This window comes from Oryctolagus cuniculus, chromosome 19 (genome assembly GCF_051225735.1).
Source record: "Oryctolagus cuniculus isolate XC-2025 breed Fujian yellow rabbit chromosome 19, ASM5122573v1, whole genome shotgun sequence".
NCBI classification, from domain to species: Eukaryota; Metazoa; Chordata; class Mammalia; order Lagomorpha; family Leporidae; genus Oryctolagus; species Oryctolagus cuniculus.
Window position 1 is genome coordinate 60,061,596 of NC_142885.1, and position 18,405 is coordinate 60,080,000.

At 45.9% G+C, this 18,405-nt stretch overlaps 1 protein-coding gene across 14 annotated transcripts in view; it reads left to right on the forward strand.

The window, feature by feature from the left end:
- The window catches only part of PARN (poly(A)-specific ribonuclease), a 173,122-nt gene that overhangs the window by 106,073 nt on the left and 48,644 nt on the right, over positions 1–18,405 (forward strand). For 2 of the 14 annotated variants that reach the window (XM_051847832.3, XM_089321793.1), the window contains one exon: positions 918–3,122. The exons of the other annotated variants lie outside the window; for them this stretch is intronic. In XM_051847832.3, coding sequence (XP_051703792.1) covers positions 918–1,072 — 155 coding nt within the window. In that variant the 3' untranslated portion in view covers positions 1,073–3,122. Of the gene's footprint in view, positions 1–917; positions 3,123–18,405 lie in introns of those variants that run through there. 14 annotated transcript variants of the gene reach the window in all.

The following is an 18,405-nucleotide window of genomic DNA, read 5'->3' on the forward strand; positions in this document are numbered from 1 at the left end:
AACCGGGACAGAATCTGGCGCCCCGACCGGGACCAGAACCCGGTGTGCTGGCACCGCAAGGTGGAGGATTAGCCTATTGAGCTGCGGTGCTGGCCAGGGTTTAATAAATTTATCTACCAATATGCTTCCACCTGAAAATGAATTGGTGATTAAACTGCTTTATCATTTGCAATAACATTTTAAAGTAATCTATTTATAGACAAAGAAAAGCATTACACTAATGATGAGTATGTTGCATTTATTAGTAAGGCCCTTTCTCCGTATCTCCACCTCCGGTGCAGTAACTTCACAGTGCACTGTTTGTCCCTTATGTGGACCAGCAGGGCCAGCTTCAGTAGGCAGTGTCCTGAGGCCGCGTAGAGAGCCAATCAGGAAGGTCTAAGCAACAGGTTCACACATTGTTACATCTTTTCTTTGGCAGCTTCTCAAACAAGCTGCGTACCTAAGCCAGATGCATCTGTCTACTGAAGCCTTGCAGAAGAGAGTCCCTTCTCATTGGAAAGGGATCTCTTTCTGGAGAGGCCGGTCTGAGTGGGCAAAGTCCCCACAGTTGTTTATCTCTCAGAATAATGTTTCTTAATTTTCTGACTAATGTTACTGATTTATAATTTAGCTTCTTTGGAAATCTTGTCTTTGCAAAAAAGATTTTCTTGATCTTCTGTATTCTCAGAATAGTTTTCTTTTTAATCTCAAACGAGTTTAATTCTAAGAATAATTTTTAAATTCTGTCAGTGTTGGAAATTATCAGCTTCAGATGTTGATTTGAATACATTCAGAAATGATACGAGGATTTCCATTGAACTTGTGATAATCCTGTTACCTTTAAGCCTGTGGTTATAAATAAAATGATTGAGGGGATTATGGTTCTGCCAAGGCTAGAATTTCTGATTTTAATTTTATTTTCATTTATTTGAAAGGCAGAGACAGAGAGACAGAGCAGACAGAAAGAGTTCTTCCATCTGCTGGTTCACTCCCCAAATGCCCACAGAACAGCCACAGCTGGGCCAGGCAGAAGCAAGCTGGGAAGACAATCCAGGTCTCCCACATGAGTGACGGAGACCCAACTGCCTGATCCTCACCACCTGCTGCTCCCAGGGAGTGCATTAGAACTGAGAACAAGCTGGGACTTGGACCTGGGTGCTTCCGTGTGGGATGTGGGTGTCCCAGGTGCATCTTAAACACTGCAGCAAATGCCCGCTCCCAAAGACTAGAATTTTAGAGGTGAAACTGTAAACAGCAAATTTACTAAATAAAATACTGGAAAGATTCCTTCTCAAAGAAAAGATACCTAAGTGTTTGTTGGCTTTGAGTTGATCCTTTTGAGCATAACATTAACAGTAATATATGTGAAGGGATTGTTCCTCATAACCTTCCTCTGTAACTTTCAAAAACTCTGCTGTGCCAGCGTCAGTCTTTGAAGCGTTTGCTTTAAATAAGGTCCTCCTAGTTACCACAGAATAGTACATCGCCGTGGAAATAGGAGCCTGTGTTCCCCCACACTCAGTTTTCAGGTCATCTGATCAGATAACTATGATAGCAAAAACATTTTCACTATGTTCTCAGTCTAGGAACACTGGGTTAATTTGTTGTTGTTGTTGTTTGCCTGTTATTTATGTATTAAAAAATAAAGTAAACACATGCTTATTGCAGAAAATTTGGAAAGCACACACAGAATAAACATAGCCACCCAGAAATAATTATGGTAACATTTCAATCTATGTTTTCTTCCAGTATCTTGCCTTATTATTTTATATGCTATAAATAGAACTTAAGAGTTCTGTTGTTTCTAATTAATAGAAATTTTCTCAAGTTGTTTAAACATTTTTTATTGACAGCCGTAATTTACTCAACAGTATGCTTATTGTAGGATTTTTGCATTGTTTTTATTGTAATAAGTAATATTCTCAAACCTCTGCACTCAAGGAATTTGTGTGAAAGAAAGAGCTCCAATTGGAAAACTGCAGGTTTCTGGAATTTCACTTGGTGCCTATTCACAGTGTGGATGCAGTGAGAATTATTATTATTTTTTTTTAAGTTAGAAACCACAGTTCCTCATATTTTATCAGATCACCTTCTAAAAAGAATCAGTTATGGTATGGGCAACACTAAATGTTTATCTTTTCAAAAACTGTTCTTATCAGCACTCAGGATTACTACTGAGAAAATACTTTTTTTTGCAGTTGGACTTCATGTATTTTCCTATCGGTGAATAGACAACATTCTGCTACATTCGCTTTATTTCACCCTCTGTCTACACCCCCGCACACACATCCCCATATTCCTATGCACAAGTCTGTAATGTATGTGTATGTAACCATGTATAGCTGTATTTTTCTTTTGCAAAGCCATTTGAGAATCAGTTACAGACATAATAGTTCACTTATATACTTCAGTACATTTCTCTTAGGAACAAAGGAATTTTTCTTATATAACCCTAATTTTTTTTATCACACTCAGGAAATTTAATATTGATGTTATTTTGTTATGATCTAATGTTCAAACTGTAATAAAATTTCCCAAATGTTCCAGTAATATCCCTTACAGTGTTCTTTTTAACATAACACCCAATCACAGTTGCCTATTGCGTTTAGTCATCATAGTCTTTAGTCTCCTTTAACTGGAAAAGTTCCCCTGCTGGTTTTTGTTTTTCGTAAGATGGACATTTTTTTGGGAGAGCTGAAGCCAGTTGTTTTGTGATATCTTTCAATTTGGGTTTGTCTGGATTGTCTCATGGTAAAGATTCAGGTTAAACAACTCTGACAGCAGTACTACATGGGTGATGTGCTCTTTTCAGTGCATTGTACCAAGAGCCATGTGCTGTCTGTCTGTTCCATCGTTGCTCATGTGTTGTTTGATCATTAATCAAATGATGGCCTCAGATTTCTCCACTGTGGCTTTCCTCCTTTGTAATGAATATGCACTATACGGGTGATACTCTGAGACTATGAAAACTGGTCCTCAGTAGTGGTCAACAACAGCACTAGTATGCATTGATGTGTTTTTTACAAAATGGATTACTTGTGAATTTGCATGGCCTCTCTGGCAAGGAGGCCCTTCAGTTTCAATTCATGTGTTGTCAGAGTGGACATTAAAATTATTTCCAAAAGTTTTATCAGTCGTTACTTTATGGAGTGTATGCTTTTCTTACTGATTTGTAATTACATCCATGCTATGATTATTGTTCATTTCTAACATGGTGTGAGCTGTTAGCTATTAGGCATTAGATTGATTAGTCCCTGAATCCTTACAGCGACCCTGGGAAGCACTTTCTCCCCTGCCTCTTACAGAAGAAGCAGACGCTTTGAAAGATTCACCCTGAGCTTTGCAGTTTGCAGATATTTACCCCAGTTTATTGTATACTTCTTAGTACAGTCTGGTTTGCTGCATAGCTTTATATGTTTCTATAGTAACAACTATCAATGTATTCTTCTGTAGTTTCCAACTTTGGTATCTTGTTTAGAAGCATTCAGTATTTAATGCACTAGGAAATAATTTTTTTTTAAGATTTACTTCTATTTGAAAGGCAGAGTTACAGAGAGGCAGAGGCAGGGGGAGAGAGAGAGAGGGAGGGAGGGAGGGAGGGAAGGAGGTCAGTCTTCCATCCTCTGGTTCACTCCCCAAAGTGGCTGCAACGGGCAGAGGTGAGCCAGTCCGAAGCCAGGAGCTTCTTCTGTGTCTCCCACGTGGGTGCAGGGGCCCAAGGACTTGGGTCATCTTCTACTGTTTTCCCAGATCACAGGAGAGAGCTGGATTGGAAGTGGAGCAGCCGGGTCTCAAACCAGTGCCCACATGGGGTGCCAGCACTGCAGGCAGTAGCTTCACCTGCTACACCACAACGCCAGCTCCAGGAAATAATTCTTTTCAAATGCCAGTTTATCTTGAAGAAGGACTGCCAAATTTCTCTCTAAATAACTGGATCCTAAATACTGTATGGAATATACTTATACTAAAAACTGATTTGTTATTTATCAGAACTTCAACTTTAAATGGGAACACTGTAATTTGGTAACTTTCCCAATAAGGTTTTCCCTTCCTGTTTTTAAAATTGTAGCCTTCATTTCACCACTCCCTGCTTTTGCTTTCCTGCATAGCACCTTGTATTTTTGTTTTATTTTACTTGAAAGGCAGAGAGAGAGACAGCAAGAGAGAGCTCTCATCTGCTGGTTTACTCTCTAAATGTCTGTGTTGGCTGGGGCTGGCCTGAAGCTGGGAGCCAGAAACTCAATCCAGGTTTCCCACGTGGGTAGCAGAAACCCAACTACTTGAGCCATCACCACTGCCTCCTAGGGTTCACAATAGCAGGAAGTGGGATCAGGAGCCAGTGCTGGTTGTGGAACCCAGGTACTCTGAGCTGGGATGCAGGCATCTTAACTAGAGGCCAGACACCCACCCCAGTATACCAAGTGTGTCTTACTGTGCTGTATCTCACTGCTGGAATCTAAACTTCATGAAATCAAAAGCATATGCATCCTATGCGCATTGCCTGCTGAAATATCTCAGCATGGACACACCTGTATAACCACCATCCAGGGATGAAGATTTGTAGTTCAGGTGTGATCTCAATGCCTAAAATAGTAGGCACATAGTAGTAGGTAATCAGCAAATATTTGTGGAATGAATCAATGGTATAACCTGTGAGGCATCCAAATTACTTTTTTAACAAGAAACTAACCAGAGAACTTGCTGATTATATATAGTTTGATTTTTATCCCCTGGAAAGCCTAATTATAATGAATATGAATAACATAATTCATTTAGCTATTGAACCACTGTTCGATACTACTGTTGAACATTTATGTTTGTGGCTCTAAAAGAGTTTTAATTTTGAACATCCTGGTGCATTAAAAATTAGCCCTCATTTCAGATGGTTTCCTAGATTGTTTCCTAGGTGGGGATTCCTAGTCAGAGGATGTGACCCTCACTGAGCCCCTCCTCTTTTGAACAAAGCATTTGCTGACGGGCTGTAGACCTGACTGCTGAAGCGGCCCAATGGCAAGATTATTGTTCTCTGCTTTTGGGAACAGTTCACTGGCTGTGCTTATCGGAGAGGTGGTCAGAACCCAGTGTCTGCCTTGGCATATTGCAGTGTGGTGTGAATGAAGCATCCTGGATTTGTATTCTAGTTTTCCTTAGACAAACTGCAAAGTCTTTGGGCAAGCTATTTGACAGATCCTCACTTTCTCCCCTCTGAAGTGAAGGTAACAGAACCCATGGCATTGGCAATACGTGCCCAGAGCATGCGGCCCACTGCTGCTCAGAGCTTGTTCAGTCAGTGGTCCAGACCATTTAAGTAGATTAGCTGCCTGATGCAAGGGAACCTTGGCCAAGAAATGCTCAGCAGGTGGTTGAGGTCCTGGAAGTGAGTTTCCAGAGCAGGACCCCACCTTCCTATGTGTCCCCGCTCCATAATCCCTTTCTGAAGGGAGATGCATTGGTACTGTGAGAGCCGCCTTCTCCACGGAGGCTGCCCTCCTCTCTGGCTTGTGCACAGTGCACACAGTGCATCCTTTCTACATCTTTTGCTAAAATAACGTAGATATTGTATTACTGTTTTCTCGCACCAGTCAGCTCTTGCCAGGATTGCTTCTGACCACAAAGAATTCCTCCCAGCCCCAGCAGTGTCATTTCTGAATCTAGGTGTGATGTGACTCATGTCAGCCACTCTACATGGACCTTACATTCAGCCTTGCTGCCAGGAGGGGAAGGCGGGGGTCCCTTCCCCCTCACGTTCTCCCCCGCACCAGAAAGCAGAATCCATCACGCGTGCAGCTCCTGTCTGCTAACTGTCTCTGTGGGAGGAGCTGATTCTGAGACTTCTCCGGAGGACCACCGACACCGAGGGAGGGCAGATAGGAACACTCAAGGGCAGGGGGAGGAGGGGCGGAGACCACGAGCTGGAATTTCTCTGCTTCTTTTATTTAAATCATCTTCACAAATTTAAAAAATGCTCTATAATCCATCTTATTTCAATATTAAAATGTTTTAAATTACCAGATTAATTATTTAACATTTCTTCTCTGATCACCAGTAAAATCTGTGCTTCACAAATTAAAGCCACGGCTTTACTCTTAGAGTAACTGTAAGGATGTGGCCGCCGGGAAACAGAAATAACCGTGTGCAGAATTCTCTCCTGGTGATGCAGAATGCAGAAACACGTACCTTGTCTGCACAGAACCCGCCTGGGTATGTGTGACCAGAGGACAGGCACAGAGGCATGGATTGTGTACTCTCTAGGCCCCAGAGCTGAATCATAAAATATTTAAACTTAGATTAAAACGTACTTGCTTTTTTTTTTTTTTTAAGGTAATACAACTGGCTTTGCTTGTCACTCAGTGAAAATATGGATCCCAGTGAGCTGGAGATGAAATGGGAGGTGTGGCTCTGCCTCCCCCTCCTGGGTGTCCCTTCTCACACACCTCCTGCAGCAAGCCCCCTGCCGCTTCTAAAGCGGATGTGTGTGCGTGCTGCGTGTGTTTGATAACGGGTTGCTCATCTTCTCCCTCCAGTGTGTGGGAGAAGAGACAGCTGGGCATCCTGGCTCTGGTGGACTCTGTGAGAGATGCTTATTATTCTTCAGTGTGGCACCTCCAAAAAGAATTTCCAAGGCTAATTTTGCCAACCGTTTCCCCTATGTCCTTCTGCTCATACAATGCATAGTCAAATCTTTGTTTGAAAGGTAGAGTTTGAGGGAGAATCGGAGAGAGGCAAGCCCTTCAATCCACTGGTTACTCCCCAAATGCCCATAACAGCTAGGGCTGCACCAGACCAAAGCCAGGAGCCTGGAACTCCAGCCAGGTTTCCCACATGGGTGGTGGGGCCCAAACACGTCAGTTGTCTTCTGCTGCTTTCCAAGGTGCCTTAGCGGAAAGCTAGATTGCAAGTAGAGTAACCGGGACTAAAACCGGTGCTCATCTGATGCCAGCATTGCAAGAGGCAGCTTAACTCGCTGCACTACAACACTGGCCTGCGTTCAAGTCGTTTTCAATCCTGGTGCTGTCAAACTTTTTTTTTTTTTTCCTTCTTCAAATAATTCAGACAGTGTTTAAGGCTTCTAGAGAGTGCACTGTGGGACCTACTTATGCTCCTTGGGGAATCAGTGGTGTACTAGAGCTGCCCTCTGGCTTGAGTTGGTGGATGGAACACACCCAATTGGCATGAGCTTTGTGCCTTACTGGTGACTTTCAGGATGTGTTCATCCAGCTGCGTCCTGATGCATTTCTGGGTAGTGTATTTGTGAGGAGAGAGTGTACAAAGGGAAAAGGGCTGCAGGATCTGGGGACAGATGACTCAGCATCCCACAAGCCGCCTGCCCAGGGTGCTTGACCAAGACCGCTTTAGTGAAATGTGGCGATGGTGGCGGCTGCCTGTAACCCTAGGGTGGTGGAATTCTGCCTGCTTTACCAGAAGGCCCTCTGTCAGCTGTTGGTGGCTACATCGGGGCAGAGCAGGAGATAAACCTGGCTCTGCACGCTGGCTGTTTATTCTCCATGCCCCTGCCTGCATTTTAACATTCTCTGTTATCCCTTTTATTCTCGTGTGTGTTACTTCAAGGTGGAAACTGGACAGTGGGCTCTCACATCAGTCCTGAGGCGAATTAGTTCCTGAAAACATGTTTCTAGTATTCAAAATGATTTCATCTACAATTCAGACTTTGGACTATTTCGCTGACTATATTATAGCAGAAGAGTCGTAGCCTTGCATGAGGGTACTTCAAAAAGTCCATGGAAAATGGAATTGTAAGCTTATTTCAGTACGAAATGTTTTGAAATCTATGCAGTTTTCTCATAATAAGCATTTCTGTGAACCTTTTGAGGATCCCTAGTGTGCATGGATTTCAAAGTTTTTATTTTATCATTTTTTTTTGCACCAACATAAACTTTGTAGTCTCATTTTCTATGAATCTTTTGGAGCAGTTCTTGGATCTCCTACTCTTGTACCTCCTGCCGCTGCTTTGGTTTTGAAAGGATTGTATGTGGCCTTAGAAACAGGGGCTTTTCCCTCTTCCTGTAGAGGCTCCTAACTGCTACCCTGACACTACAGAACATACAACGTGCTGTCTCTGAGCCCCCTGGAAAACTGGTTTATGGGACTGAACAGCAGCTGGGAAGCTGCTATTAAGAGGTGCATTTTTCTACATCAGACTCACAACATACTATGCAAAGGCATTGTAAGTAAATTCATTCATTAAACATGTTTTTAAATTAGATATATTAACATTTAGAGGTATTAGTCATGGGATCTCAGGATTAAAATTTAAAGAATGCTAATATTTTTCTAGGGAAAAAATGTAGAGAGTTTTTTGAAAATCCCCATTAATTTCTCATTAATAAGAAAGTATTGTTTTCTGCTGTGTAGATATGTGGCTTTCAGAAGTTGTTTTTCAGTGTCCTAATTTGTGATAAGTATTTTGACATTGTAGGAAACCCTTGGGTCATTGGGAATTTTAAGATGCAATATTATAAAATATTCAAAACTTCTTTGAAGTGTAGCAGTATCACACTTAACCACTCCCTTAATTTTTTCATGTAAGTATTAGGCTTCACTCTATCTAACCAGTTGATTTTACATTGAATGTTCAAATAGACAAAAACATGTGCATTAGTTTCTCTGTAGGAGCAGAAAGCAAAATGAATGCTTGGAACAATTAGAGATAAACAACTTGAGGCAGGAGAGCTGAGCCATGCCAGTAACACTTTTTAAAAAAATCTTATTTTCCTGCTGACAGAGAATTTCACAGATTCTTTTAATGTGCAGGAGTGGTGAAGAACTTGTTACTTCTCTGAATTTTGGGAGTTGGCACCTTCTAAAAGCACTTACACACCAGATTCTGGTGCAGGATCTCTCTCCCTCCCCATCCCCTTCTCTGTGCCTTCTTTCTTGCCTTCTCTCCTTTCTGGGTTTGCGTGTGGTGAACTCAAGTGTCACTCAGTTGCGTCATCTCAATGGCAGCTTAACCTGAATGCTGCCGTTAGTCTGCTGTGGTCAGAGGGCCTTGTAGAACAGGACAGCAAGAATAAGCAAGGAGGAAGAACATAGGGAGATGGAATAGTCTTCCACATATCATGATGCACCCAGGGAAGTTATCTGGTCATTTACAGGGAGATAAGGAAGGGGGTGAATATTTAATGGAATATTTGATGCTATTTGGGATGCCCGCAGACTGTATCAGAGTACCTCGGTTTGAGTCCCTGCTCTACTTCCAGTCTAGGCTCCTGCTAATGCATACTCTTAGATGCATAAGTGATGCCTCAAGTACTGAGTCCCTGACACCCACGTGGGAGACCTGGATTGAGTTCTAGCTCCTGGCTTCAGCCTGACTTAGCCCTGGCTGTGCAAGCATTTGGGGAGTGAACTAAGAGATGGAAGATCTCTCTTCTCTCTTCTCTGTGTGTGTGTGTGTGTGTGTGTTTGCCCCTCTGCCTTTCAAATAAACATAAATAAATGAATCTTTAAGAATTAAAAATTGAAGGCCGGCGCCGTGGCTCAATAGGCTAATTCTGCTTCTTGCGGCGCCGGCACACCAGGTTCTAGTCCCAGTCAGGGCGCCGGATTCTGTCCCAGTTGCCCCTCTTCCAGGCCAGCTCTCTACTGTGGCCAGGGAGTGCAGTGGAGGATGGCCCAAGTGCTTGGGCCCTGCACCCCATGGGAGACCAGGAAAAGTACCTGGCTCCTGGCTTTGGATCAGCGCTGTGGCTGGCGCGCTGCTGCAGGCGCACTGCGCTGATCCGAAGGCAGGAGCCAGGTGCTTCTCCTGGTCTCCCATGGGGTGCAGGGCCCAAGCACTTGGGCCATCCTCCACTGCCTTCCCGGGCCACAGCAGAGAGCTGGCCTGGAAGAGGGGCAGCGCGCCAGCCACGGCGGCCATTGGAGGGTGAACCAATGGCAAAGGAAGACCTTTCTCTCTGTCTCTCTCTCTCACTGTCCACTCTGCCTGTCAAAACAAACAAACAAACAAAAAAAGAATTAAAAATTGAATGAAGGTGAAATTCCAAATTTGTAAAAATAAATAATAAAAGGAAAAAGCACAATACAGATATAAAAGCACTGCAGTGTGTTAAGTGCTAAGAAGGGTGGGACTTTAAAATCAAAACAATTCTTAATTCAGTTTTGCGCCACCATTGTGCTGCGTTTGGTAATCCTTAAGGTTTAAATGGGTAGTATGCAGAATGTACCCATCAAATAAATTGTTATTGGGCATAGCATCTCATTAAAAGCAAAGAGTAAAACTGATATGAAAAATAATACCAGTGTCCTCATTCTATGTTTCTTCCTCTTTGGAGAAGTATGACTCTGTGAATGTCATTGTCCCAAGACAACCTGTTGTAGTGGGAAGAGATTTCTTTCCTTTTCTATCAAACCACTCTTCCTCCACCAAGGCTAGGAAGCACAGGCTCATTGCGGGAGAGGTCGCCATGCAGGCTGCTGCCCTTGTCTTACAAGAGGCTGTGCAGAGTTTTTCCAGCCCTCTTTGAGGGTGACAGATCATGTGTGGGTGTCCTAGAGAGCCTGAGAGGTGGGTCTGGGCGCCTGGTGCAGAGTTCAGATGGTTCCTATCTGTAGAAGGGTTGTGGGGTAGGGAGGGGGCGGGGGGTCGGGGGGCACGATCAGAGGGATGACTGTCTTTAGAGTGCAGCTTCTGGTTCCATCAGGAGAGCCTTGAGTGCCTCCCGCTGAGAGCTTGGCAAGGAACGGCTGAAGGGGACCGTGGATCCTGTTCACAGTTTGTGTGGAATTTCGGTGGCTCCTTCGATGACTGACACCCCCAGGGCACTGCCTGCCATAGAAGTACCTGTCGTTCCCATTCTCTCTCCGTTCCCTGCTTTTCCTCTGGGGTTTCACTTGGTTCATGAGTAAGCTGAGTCATGAGGTATAAGTAAATTCTCTTATCAGATGAAAACCACTTTAAACGTCCACAGAGAGACATTTAAGGAAAGTATCAGTATTGCAGTCCAGCCTCCCTCTCTGGTTAGCTTGTAAGCTCCTGGGCGACCGCGGCCTTTCCGTCTTCAAACACGTGCTGCTCCGTCAGGCTTTGTGCTTGCATAGTCGAGGGGAGTGGGGGAAAGCTGTCACGCTGAAGCTTTCTCACATAGCATCAAGGCTCTGGCACACTGAACGCTTCGTAAGCAGCTCCACAAGTTGCCATGGTTAAGGGGTCTGAAAGTGCTGCCTTGGTGCGGGGAGCGTGTTTCCAATGGGTGTGCTTTTTGTACTGGGCTCGCAAGGATCTGTCGTGAGAACTGTCCAGATTAAAGGACCCTGCTTCCATCTGACTGTAGCTCCCACCACGACCTCCAGCCAGCAGTTCAGTTACACGCAGGCTCTGAATAGGTTGTGTCCTGAAAGTGCTTTTGTTGATTAACCTTTTGGAATACAAAGCACATTGTCCCACAAAAACGCCGTTTGAATGGCGGGTGTCAGTGAGCTGTGGTGTGTTTCAGACGTTGGGTCAGAGCCTGTCAGTGGGTCAGGAAACCAATGCTGGCTGATACCTACATAAAGAGGAGAAGGGAGAAAGGAGCGGAGCCGAGGCCAAAGCGCTGGTTTCTTGTAGTAAAGGTGGGTATTGTGTGGCGATGCTGCTGCAATTTAAAACCCGTGCTATGCGCGGCCGGTGAAGCAGGAGCGGCCCTGGGGTGGGGAGAGTGATGTCAGCACAGGTGAAGTGCCAGCCATTCACTGCAGCCTCCCCTGTCGTGTCCAGACAGGGCTCTCTTGGCGAGGAGGGATTAGAGATGAAAGAAAATGTGTTAGGATCAATATGTGAGGATGTTACAGGATAATCTGTAGGATTAGAGGTAATACAGCACCTGGTAGAGCAGCTTCCCTGTAAACCCTGATTGCTACCTGTTTGCACTCTTAGTGCGACGTGTTTATAAGCAGACCTCACACATCACATAGCTTAACTAAAAATGTACTGGGCAGTTTGCTCTGCAGTGGCGTATTCAGTGTTCTTGACCTTGAGGATGTGTCCTCTCACGTGATCCAGATCTTTGATTTTACCTTCAATTATTCGTGTATAGTTGAGACATCAGTCTTAGTTTCCTTCCATGAAGTGTGAAGAATGTTGTAGTTTGCTTCAGTCTCCCAGCTGCCTGTCGAGTTCCTCAAGACTATTGAGTTTGCTGTTGCGTCCCGACTCAAATTTTAAGTATATTTCCTCTGAGGAAAGAAGAAAGAAGGAAGCAGGTGTGTGCGTGTGCGTGTGTGTGCGTGTGTGTGTGCCAGCAACACCTCTGCTCTTTGTGCTGAGCTCCAGCTGCTGCTACTTCACTCTGCGTGCGGTGCCTTCTTCCTCCAGCCCCGCCCCGCCCCGCGCCGTCTGACTGGGTTTCAGCACAGCTGTCTGACCGCTGTGCCAGGTAGGTTAAGGTTGTTGTCACAAGCGTGGCGTCAGAGGCAGGGTTCAAATCACAGCTCTGCAGACTGGGAATTGTGGCCCTCGGCGGGGTCCTCAGCTTCTCTCAGCCTCTGTTTCCAGCTCTGTAAAAGTAGACTTGCTCCCTCTCTCTCGAGTGGTTGTTTGGAAGAGAAAAAGAGCGGGGCAGATTGGCAGCTCTGAACTGCAGGTCTCTGGCTGGCTCCTGAGCTCCGTGGCCTTTTCTGCCCTGCCTGCCCTCTTGGTCTCCAGCCTTGGGGCTCTCAGGAAGACCCCCCTCCCTCCCTTCTACCCCCAGCCAGACAACACCCAACTTCCTGGTACAGCGTGCCGCCCCAGGTTCCCAGACCTCCTCCCTTCTGGGTCCCCACTCATGTGCTCGGGCTCTGCTCTCCTCTCAGAGCCCTTGTACAGTCCCTTCTCCCACCCCCATCCTTTGGCTCCTTTCCAGCATCATGGACAGCTGAATGCCTGCCAACTTTTCCAAAGAATGCCAAGATCCTGGTTTGCCCCTTCCCCAGATCTGCACTGTAGTCATGCCGTCACCACGGCCCCCACTCACTCTGACCCAGCTGGGTGTCTCTGCACCTCTGACCTGCCAAGGCCCTCAGTGGCCTCATTGCCCTAACCCTACCAGACATTTTATCTTCTTGCCTGATAGCCTATTCTGCCCTCTGCCATCAAAGATCTTAGATCTCTAAAAGCTACTTCTTAACGTTTGTCTCCACTTTTCCGGGCCACAACTCCCAGGTTCCTGTGCCTGGCCACTCCAGCCATAGAATGATGAACTGCTGGTGTGCCCGGAGTGCAGCCAGGAGACGTCTCTTCCCCATCAACCAGTCTGTGCTCACTTAGAGATGGCTCAGTTCCTGTTCCTTCTGTGTGAACTCTGGACCCCACCTTTGGTGTTTTCTACACTGTTGATGGTCCTGACCCTCGGGTCACAGGACTGACCCCGCCATCTTCTTAGAAAACTCTAGCAGGGTGGTCTGTGTGCTCTTTCCCCATTGAGTACAGAACTGTGCCTCTCCAGTTCACTCTCCTAGCCCCAGCTGCCTAGTTTTAAAACTAGGTTTGTGTATTCATAAAAGAATGGATAGATGGATAACTAAACAGGTGAAAATGAAGTCTGTGGTTACCATGGTTCTTGACTTACATATAGTTAAGTCCTTAGTAAATGGTAGCTTTATTTTTAATTGACTTTCCACACTGTAACTATGGAGAAAAACCATAACCGCTAGGCTGGTTGATGGAGGCTGTGTTTGCTGTGACGTCACTCGCTAAAGGCCGAGGCGGTTGGCCAGGGCCTCGGGAACAAACATCTCGGCCAGCAACCCTCCCCCTCGCAGATGGCCTCTCCTCCTCCATGGTCTCCTCGTTTCTCACTTGGTTCCTTGCCTAGCTGGTGTTCCTCTACCCTCTCTCCCTTCCTTTACTCCTCTTCTAGACCCTGGGCCTCTTCCAGGGGGGAACTGTCTCTTCCCTTCTGCCACACCCGAGGGTCCCGCAGAGCACCCCAGGGCTGATGTCTGCTAAATGAATGACTGAGATGAGGGTTTCGAAACAGACTACAGCGGTGTCAGGAGAGGTTATGAAAATCAACTGATTTGGGTCACAGTACAATTCTGAAAGATTACAGTTGAGACTTCTTATACCTGATGAGATTGCAAGATTATCTCCAAATTCTAAACGATAGGGGTATTCCATGAGCTGAAGGCTATTATAAACACAGGGATCCAGCAGGCCCCCCTCACTCACGTTGTACCATGGTGACACAGGCTACAGCTCACTGAATCTGTCACCATGGAATGGCTTACATTGGCTTAGGCATACTGCTTTTTGTCTGCTTTCTATGCCTTGTGACTTAACAGCAGTAGCTTCATTTATTAAGCATCTGCTGTAGCGTAGGCCCTGTGCTAAAAACCTTGGATTCATGCTGTCTGCTCCTCTAACTCTGAAAGGTAGGTACAGCTGCCCATGTTATAGATAAGGAGATGGGAGTGCGAGGAGACAGGGGACTCACGAGTTAAGATTTAGTCAGGTTTTGAGCCAAGGCCCATGAGGCCTCAGAAGCTGTGATTTTCCCACCTGGCTTTGTTGACTCCCTTTCTGGGCTTTTAGCGATTCAGCATCACCAGCAGCTTCGTCGTAGCCGTTGTCCGGCTTGTGAAGAGTATTTTCTTTCACTTCCTTGACCTCAGTCGGAGGACTTGGTATGGAATGCAGTGTGGGGACAGCATCCTGCCTTTATTCAGGGAGATGGCCGGGAGAGAGCACAGGGACACAGGCTGGACTTGCTGTGGGTGCCAGAGCCAAGATGTCACCCTTGCCCTGTTTTGCCATGTCTGCACTGGCTGCCCATTGAGCCTTGCCAGGAAAGCAGGGGTGATAACACCTGCCGTGCAGTACAGGGAGCCGGAGTAGTTTGTGAACTCTTGGCTCTTTGTGCCCTTGCCCTCGGTGAGCCTGCTTCCTTCTCTCACTTCATTTCCTTTACCGAGTGCTTCCTCTGTGTCAGGTGCCGCGACTGCGGCCCTGAGAAAACGGAGAGAAATGAACCAAGTCCCCTCGCTACCTGACTTTGTTAGTTGGAGCTGCCTGCTTTATGGGCTTGGCTCTTCCATGGCCCTAAGTTTCAGTCTCTCTCTTTTTTTTTTTTTTTTTTAAGTTTCATTCTTTAGCCTCAGTACTTAAGTAAAAAGTAAAATAAAATAAAACACTTAATTTCCTCTTATTGGAGAAGTGCTCTTGATATGAAAGGAAGAAGAAGGAATGACAGACCCTGGGTCTGAGCAGTGTGACTGAGACGACTGAGACTGAGCCGTCAGGGACCACAGGGCTCCTTCCCCAGCACTGCTGCAAGGCTCAGCATGGGCAGTGCTCTCGGATCATCACTGCCCACGGAAAGTCGCCCTTTGACCCAGGGACGGAACTGGAGCCACTTGCTCTCGTGGGTCCAGGCTCTTTGTTCACACACCAGGCTTCAACATGTTTTTGGTTTTCTATTTTATTTAATTATTTTTATTTAGTATTTATTTGTTTGTTTTTGAGAGAGTTCCCATCCCCTGGTTGGTTCCCCAAGCACCTGCAATGACTGGGAGTGGACTGGGCTGAAGCTAGGAGCGGGGAGCTCAGTGTGTCTCCCATGTGAGCAGCAGAGACCCACTGGAGTCAATACCCACTACTTTCCAGGGTCCACATTAGCAAGTTGCTGGAGCCAGGACTCAAACCCAAACATTCTGATATAGGGCATGGCATCTTAACCAGTGTATTTATTTGTTTGTTTGTTTGTTTAAAAATCAGTGTTAGAGAAGGAGAGACAGGGAGATCTTCCATCTGCTGATTCACTTCCCAGATGGCCACACCATCCAGCCCTGAGCCAGGGCAAAGCCAAGAGCCAGGAGCTTCATCTGGGTCTCCCACATGGGTAGCAGGGCCCCAAGCACTTGGGCCATTTCTGCTGCTTTTCATTAATGAGGAGCTGGATCAGAAATGGAACAGCCAAGACACGAACCAGTGCCCATGGTAGGTGCTGGCGTCGCAGGGAGCAGAGCCCTTAACCAGTATCTTAACCACTCAAGTCAAACAACTGCCCCAAACATGGAATTTTTAAGTGAAAATTGTGTAAATATGTATCCTGGTCTGGCTTTTCTTCTGTGGAGTAAGACAGGCTGCCAACAGACATGAAAACTTTGCTTTTTTCCTTCTATAATCATATGTTGAATTCTCACAAAAGCGCCTAGTGTTCCCCAGGTGCTATAGAAATGAATAAGATATGACCGCTTCTCTCACAGAGTACCTGGCCCTGTTGGGGAGACAGACAGGTAAACTGGGGACATAGAGTTGAGGCAAGAGGATTGTCATGACAGGTCCTGTGTGGTTCACCAGTGAGTTTGGGACTTCTCTTGGAGCCCGTGTGGCATTTTACAGAAGAGAATGAACTCGAGTGGGTGAAACAGAAGGCTGTTGTTTTCTGGGCTAGCCTGCCCTTTGAAACCTATTTGGAACCTTGGAAATACTTGCATTTCACATGTTTCTGTTAGGTCCTCGGCTCCTGCATGGGACTTCTGATCCGAGGGGAAGTAACATCCCAGAACTTCATTGTGACTGCACACAAGCATTCATAGGGGCACGCCGGATGTTTTTTGTGTTCTTTTGTCTTAAACTCCTTTTGTTTTTTTTTAAGATTTATATGCTTATTTATTTGAAAGTCAGGATGACAGAGAAAGAAGGAGAGAGAAAGAGATCTTCTATCCACTAGTTAGCTCCCAAAATGTCCACAACAGTTGAGGCTAGATGGCGCCAAAGCCAGGAGCCCAAAACTCCATCTGAGTCTCCCTCACGGGTGGCAGGGACCCAACCAGCATCATCTGCGTTTCCAGGTGCATTTGGAAGCAGAATGGCCAGGTCTCCGACCAGCACTCTGGTAGGAGATGTAGGTCTTGCAAGCGGCAGCTTAACTCCTTTCACCACCTTAACTCCTTTCTTGAAAGATTTTAAAGTTTGCCCTGAGTGGGTGTGTAGCCTGCTGGTGAAGGTGCTGTGTCCTACAGCAAACTGAGTCTGAGTCCAGCTCTGGCTCCTGACTGCAGCTTCTCGCTTGTGCGGACTCAGGGAGGGAGAAGGTGGTGGCTGTAGTAGTTGGGTTTCCGCCACCCACAGCGGGAGACCTGGATTGAGTTCCTGGCTCCCAGCCTTGGCCTGGCCCAGCCCAGACTGTTACAGGCTCAACAAATAAGAGTTCATTCTTTCTGTTTCTTTGTCTCTCGAATAAATAAAATTTTTAAAAAAGAAGTTTTCTCTCCTGCAGAATGTATTGTAAGCCCTCCATTCCCCATCTGGTAAAACTGGAGTGGCAGTCTATCTGTTGTTAAACGAAACCTGCCTGCTCAAAATTGTATGGGATGTTCATGCAAGACAACATTAGTGTCGTCCAGATGTGGGGTGCAAACCCAGCATGACAGCATGACCGTGGCAGCCTTGGGCTGGTAGCTGCTGTGGGGAAGAAGGCGGCATCCTAAAAGGTACCAGAAGCAGATGCTTTTGACATGAAAGCATGCGGTAGGCTAAGGGGAGTAGGGCTTGTGTCTGCTTGGCTGGCAGAGGCCACTGTTGGCACTTTTCACACTTGGGGTGGTTAGCATACCGGGGTGGAACACGGAGACATTATGTGGGATGGGCAGACTCTCTGAGGCTTTCAGACACCATCTGAGACTCTCCCAATATATGTGGTCTTGATCTGGATCCCAGCCTAAACACTTGTAATCTTTAAGACCTTGGTGGGTATTCTTCTGAGCATCAGTTTCCTTATCTATAAAGCCAGGATGATGCTTATAAGATTTTCTGTGCCTGGCATGATGAAATACTTCTTTCTTGTGACCACTGGAAGAACAAGAATATAGGTAATCCTGTTTAGCAGTGAGAACTTGGTGTTGGCTGAAGACGGCCATTGCAAGAAAGTATAGGACTAATGGAGCAGCACTGTCCCTTCCACCCGCCACGTCCACACCATTCCTTTAAGAAACTGACTCCGGCATTCTGGAAACGGGCAGGTGCCTGAGGAAGGTTTGAGAAGTCTGGCATCTCAGAACTGCCCCTTCACACTGTGTGTGCCATCCGAGGGCTCTGCTTCTGTAGTCCTGCAAAAACTGAAACAAGAGGAACCTAGCTGGTCTTAAAGAGATATTAGACATTCTGTACTGGGAATCAGTAGTTGGACAGGGTAAATAATGGAAAACCTGGACACTCTGTTAGTTTTCCCAATGTTCAAACTGTCACTCAACAAAGAACTAAATATTGTTAATAAATTACATCTACCTGTTTGTTCTTCTCCTACTTCTCCTGATCCCCTGAAATCTATGCTTATCATTTTTTGCTTTTTTAAAAAATTTATTTATTTGAAAGGCAGAGTGAGAGAGAGAGAGAGGTATTCCTTTTACTGGTTCACTCCCCAAATGGCCACAACCACCAGGGCTGATCCAAGCTGGAGCCAGGAGCCAAGAGCTTCATCCAGGTCTCCCATATGA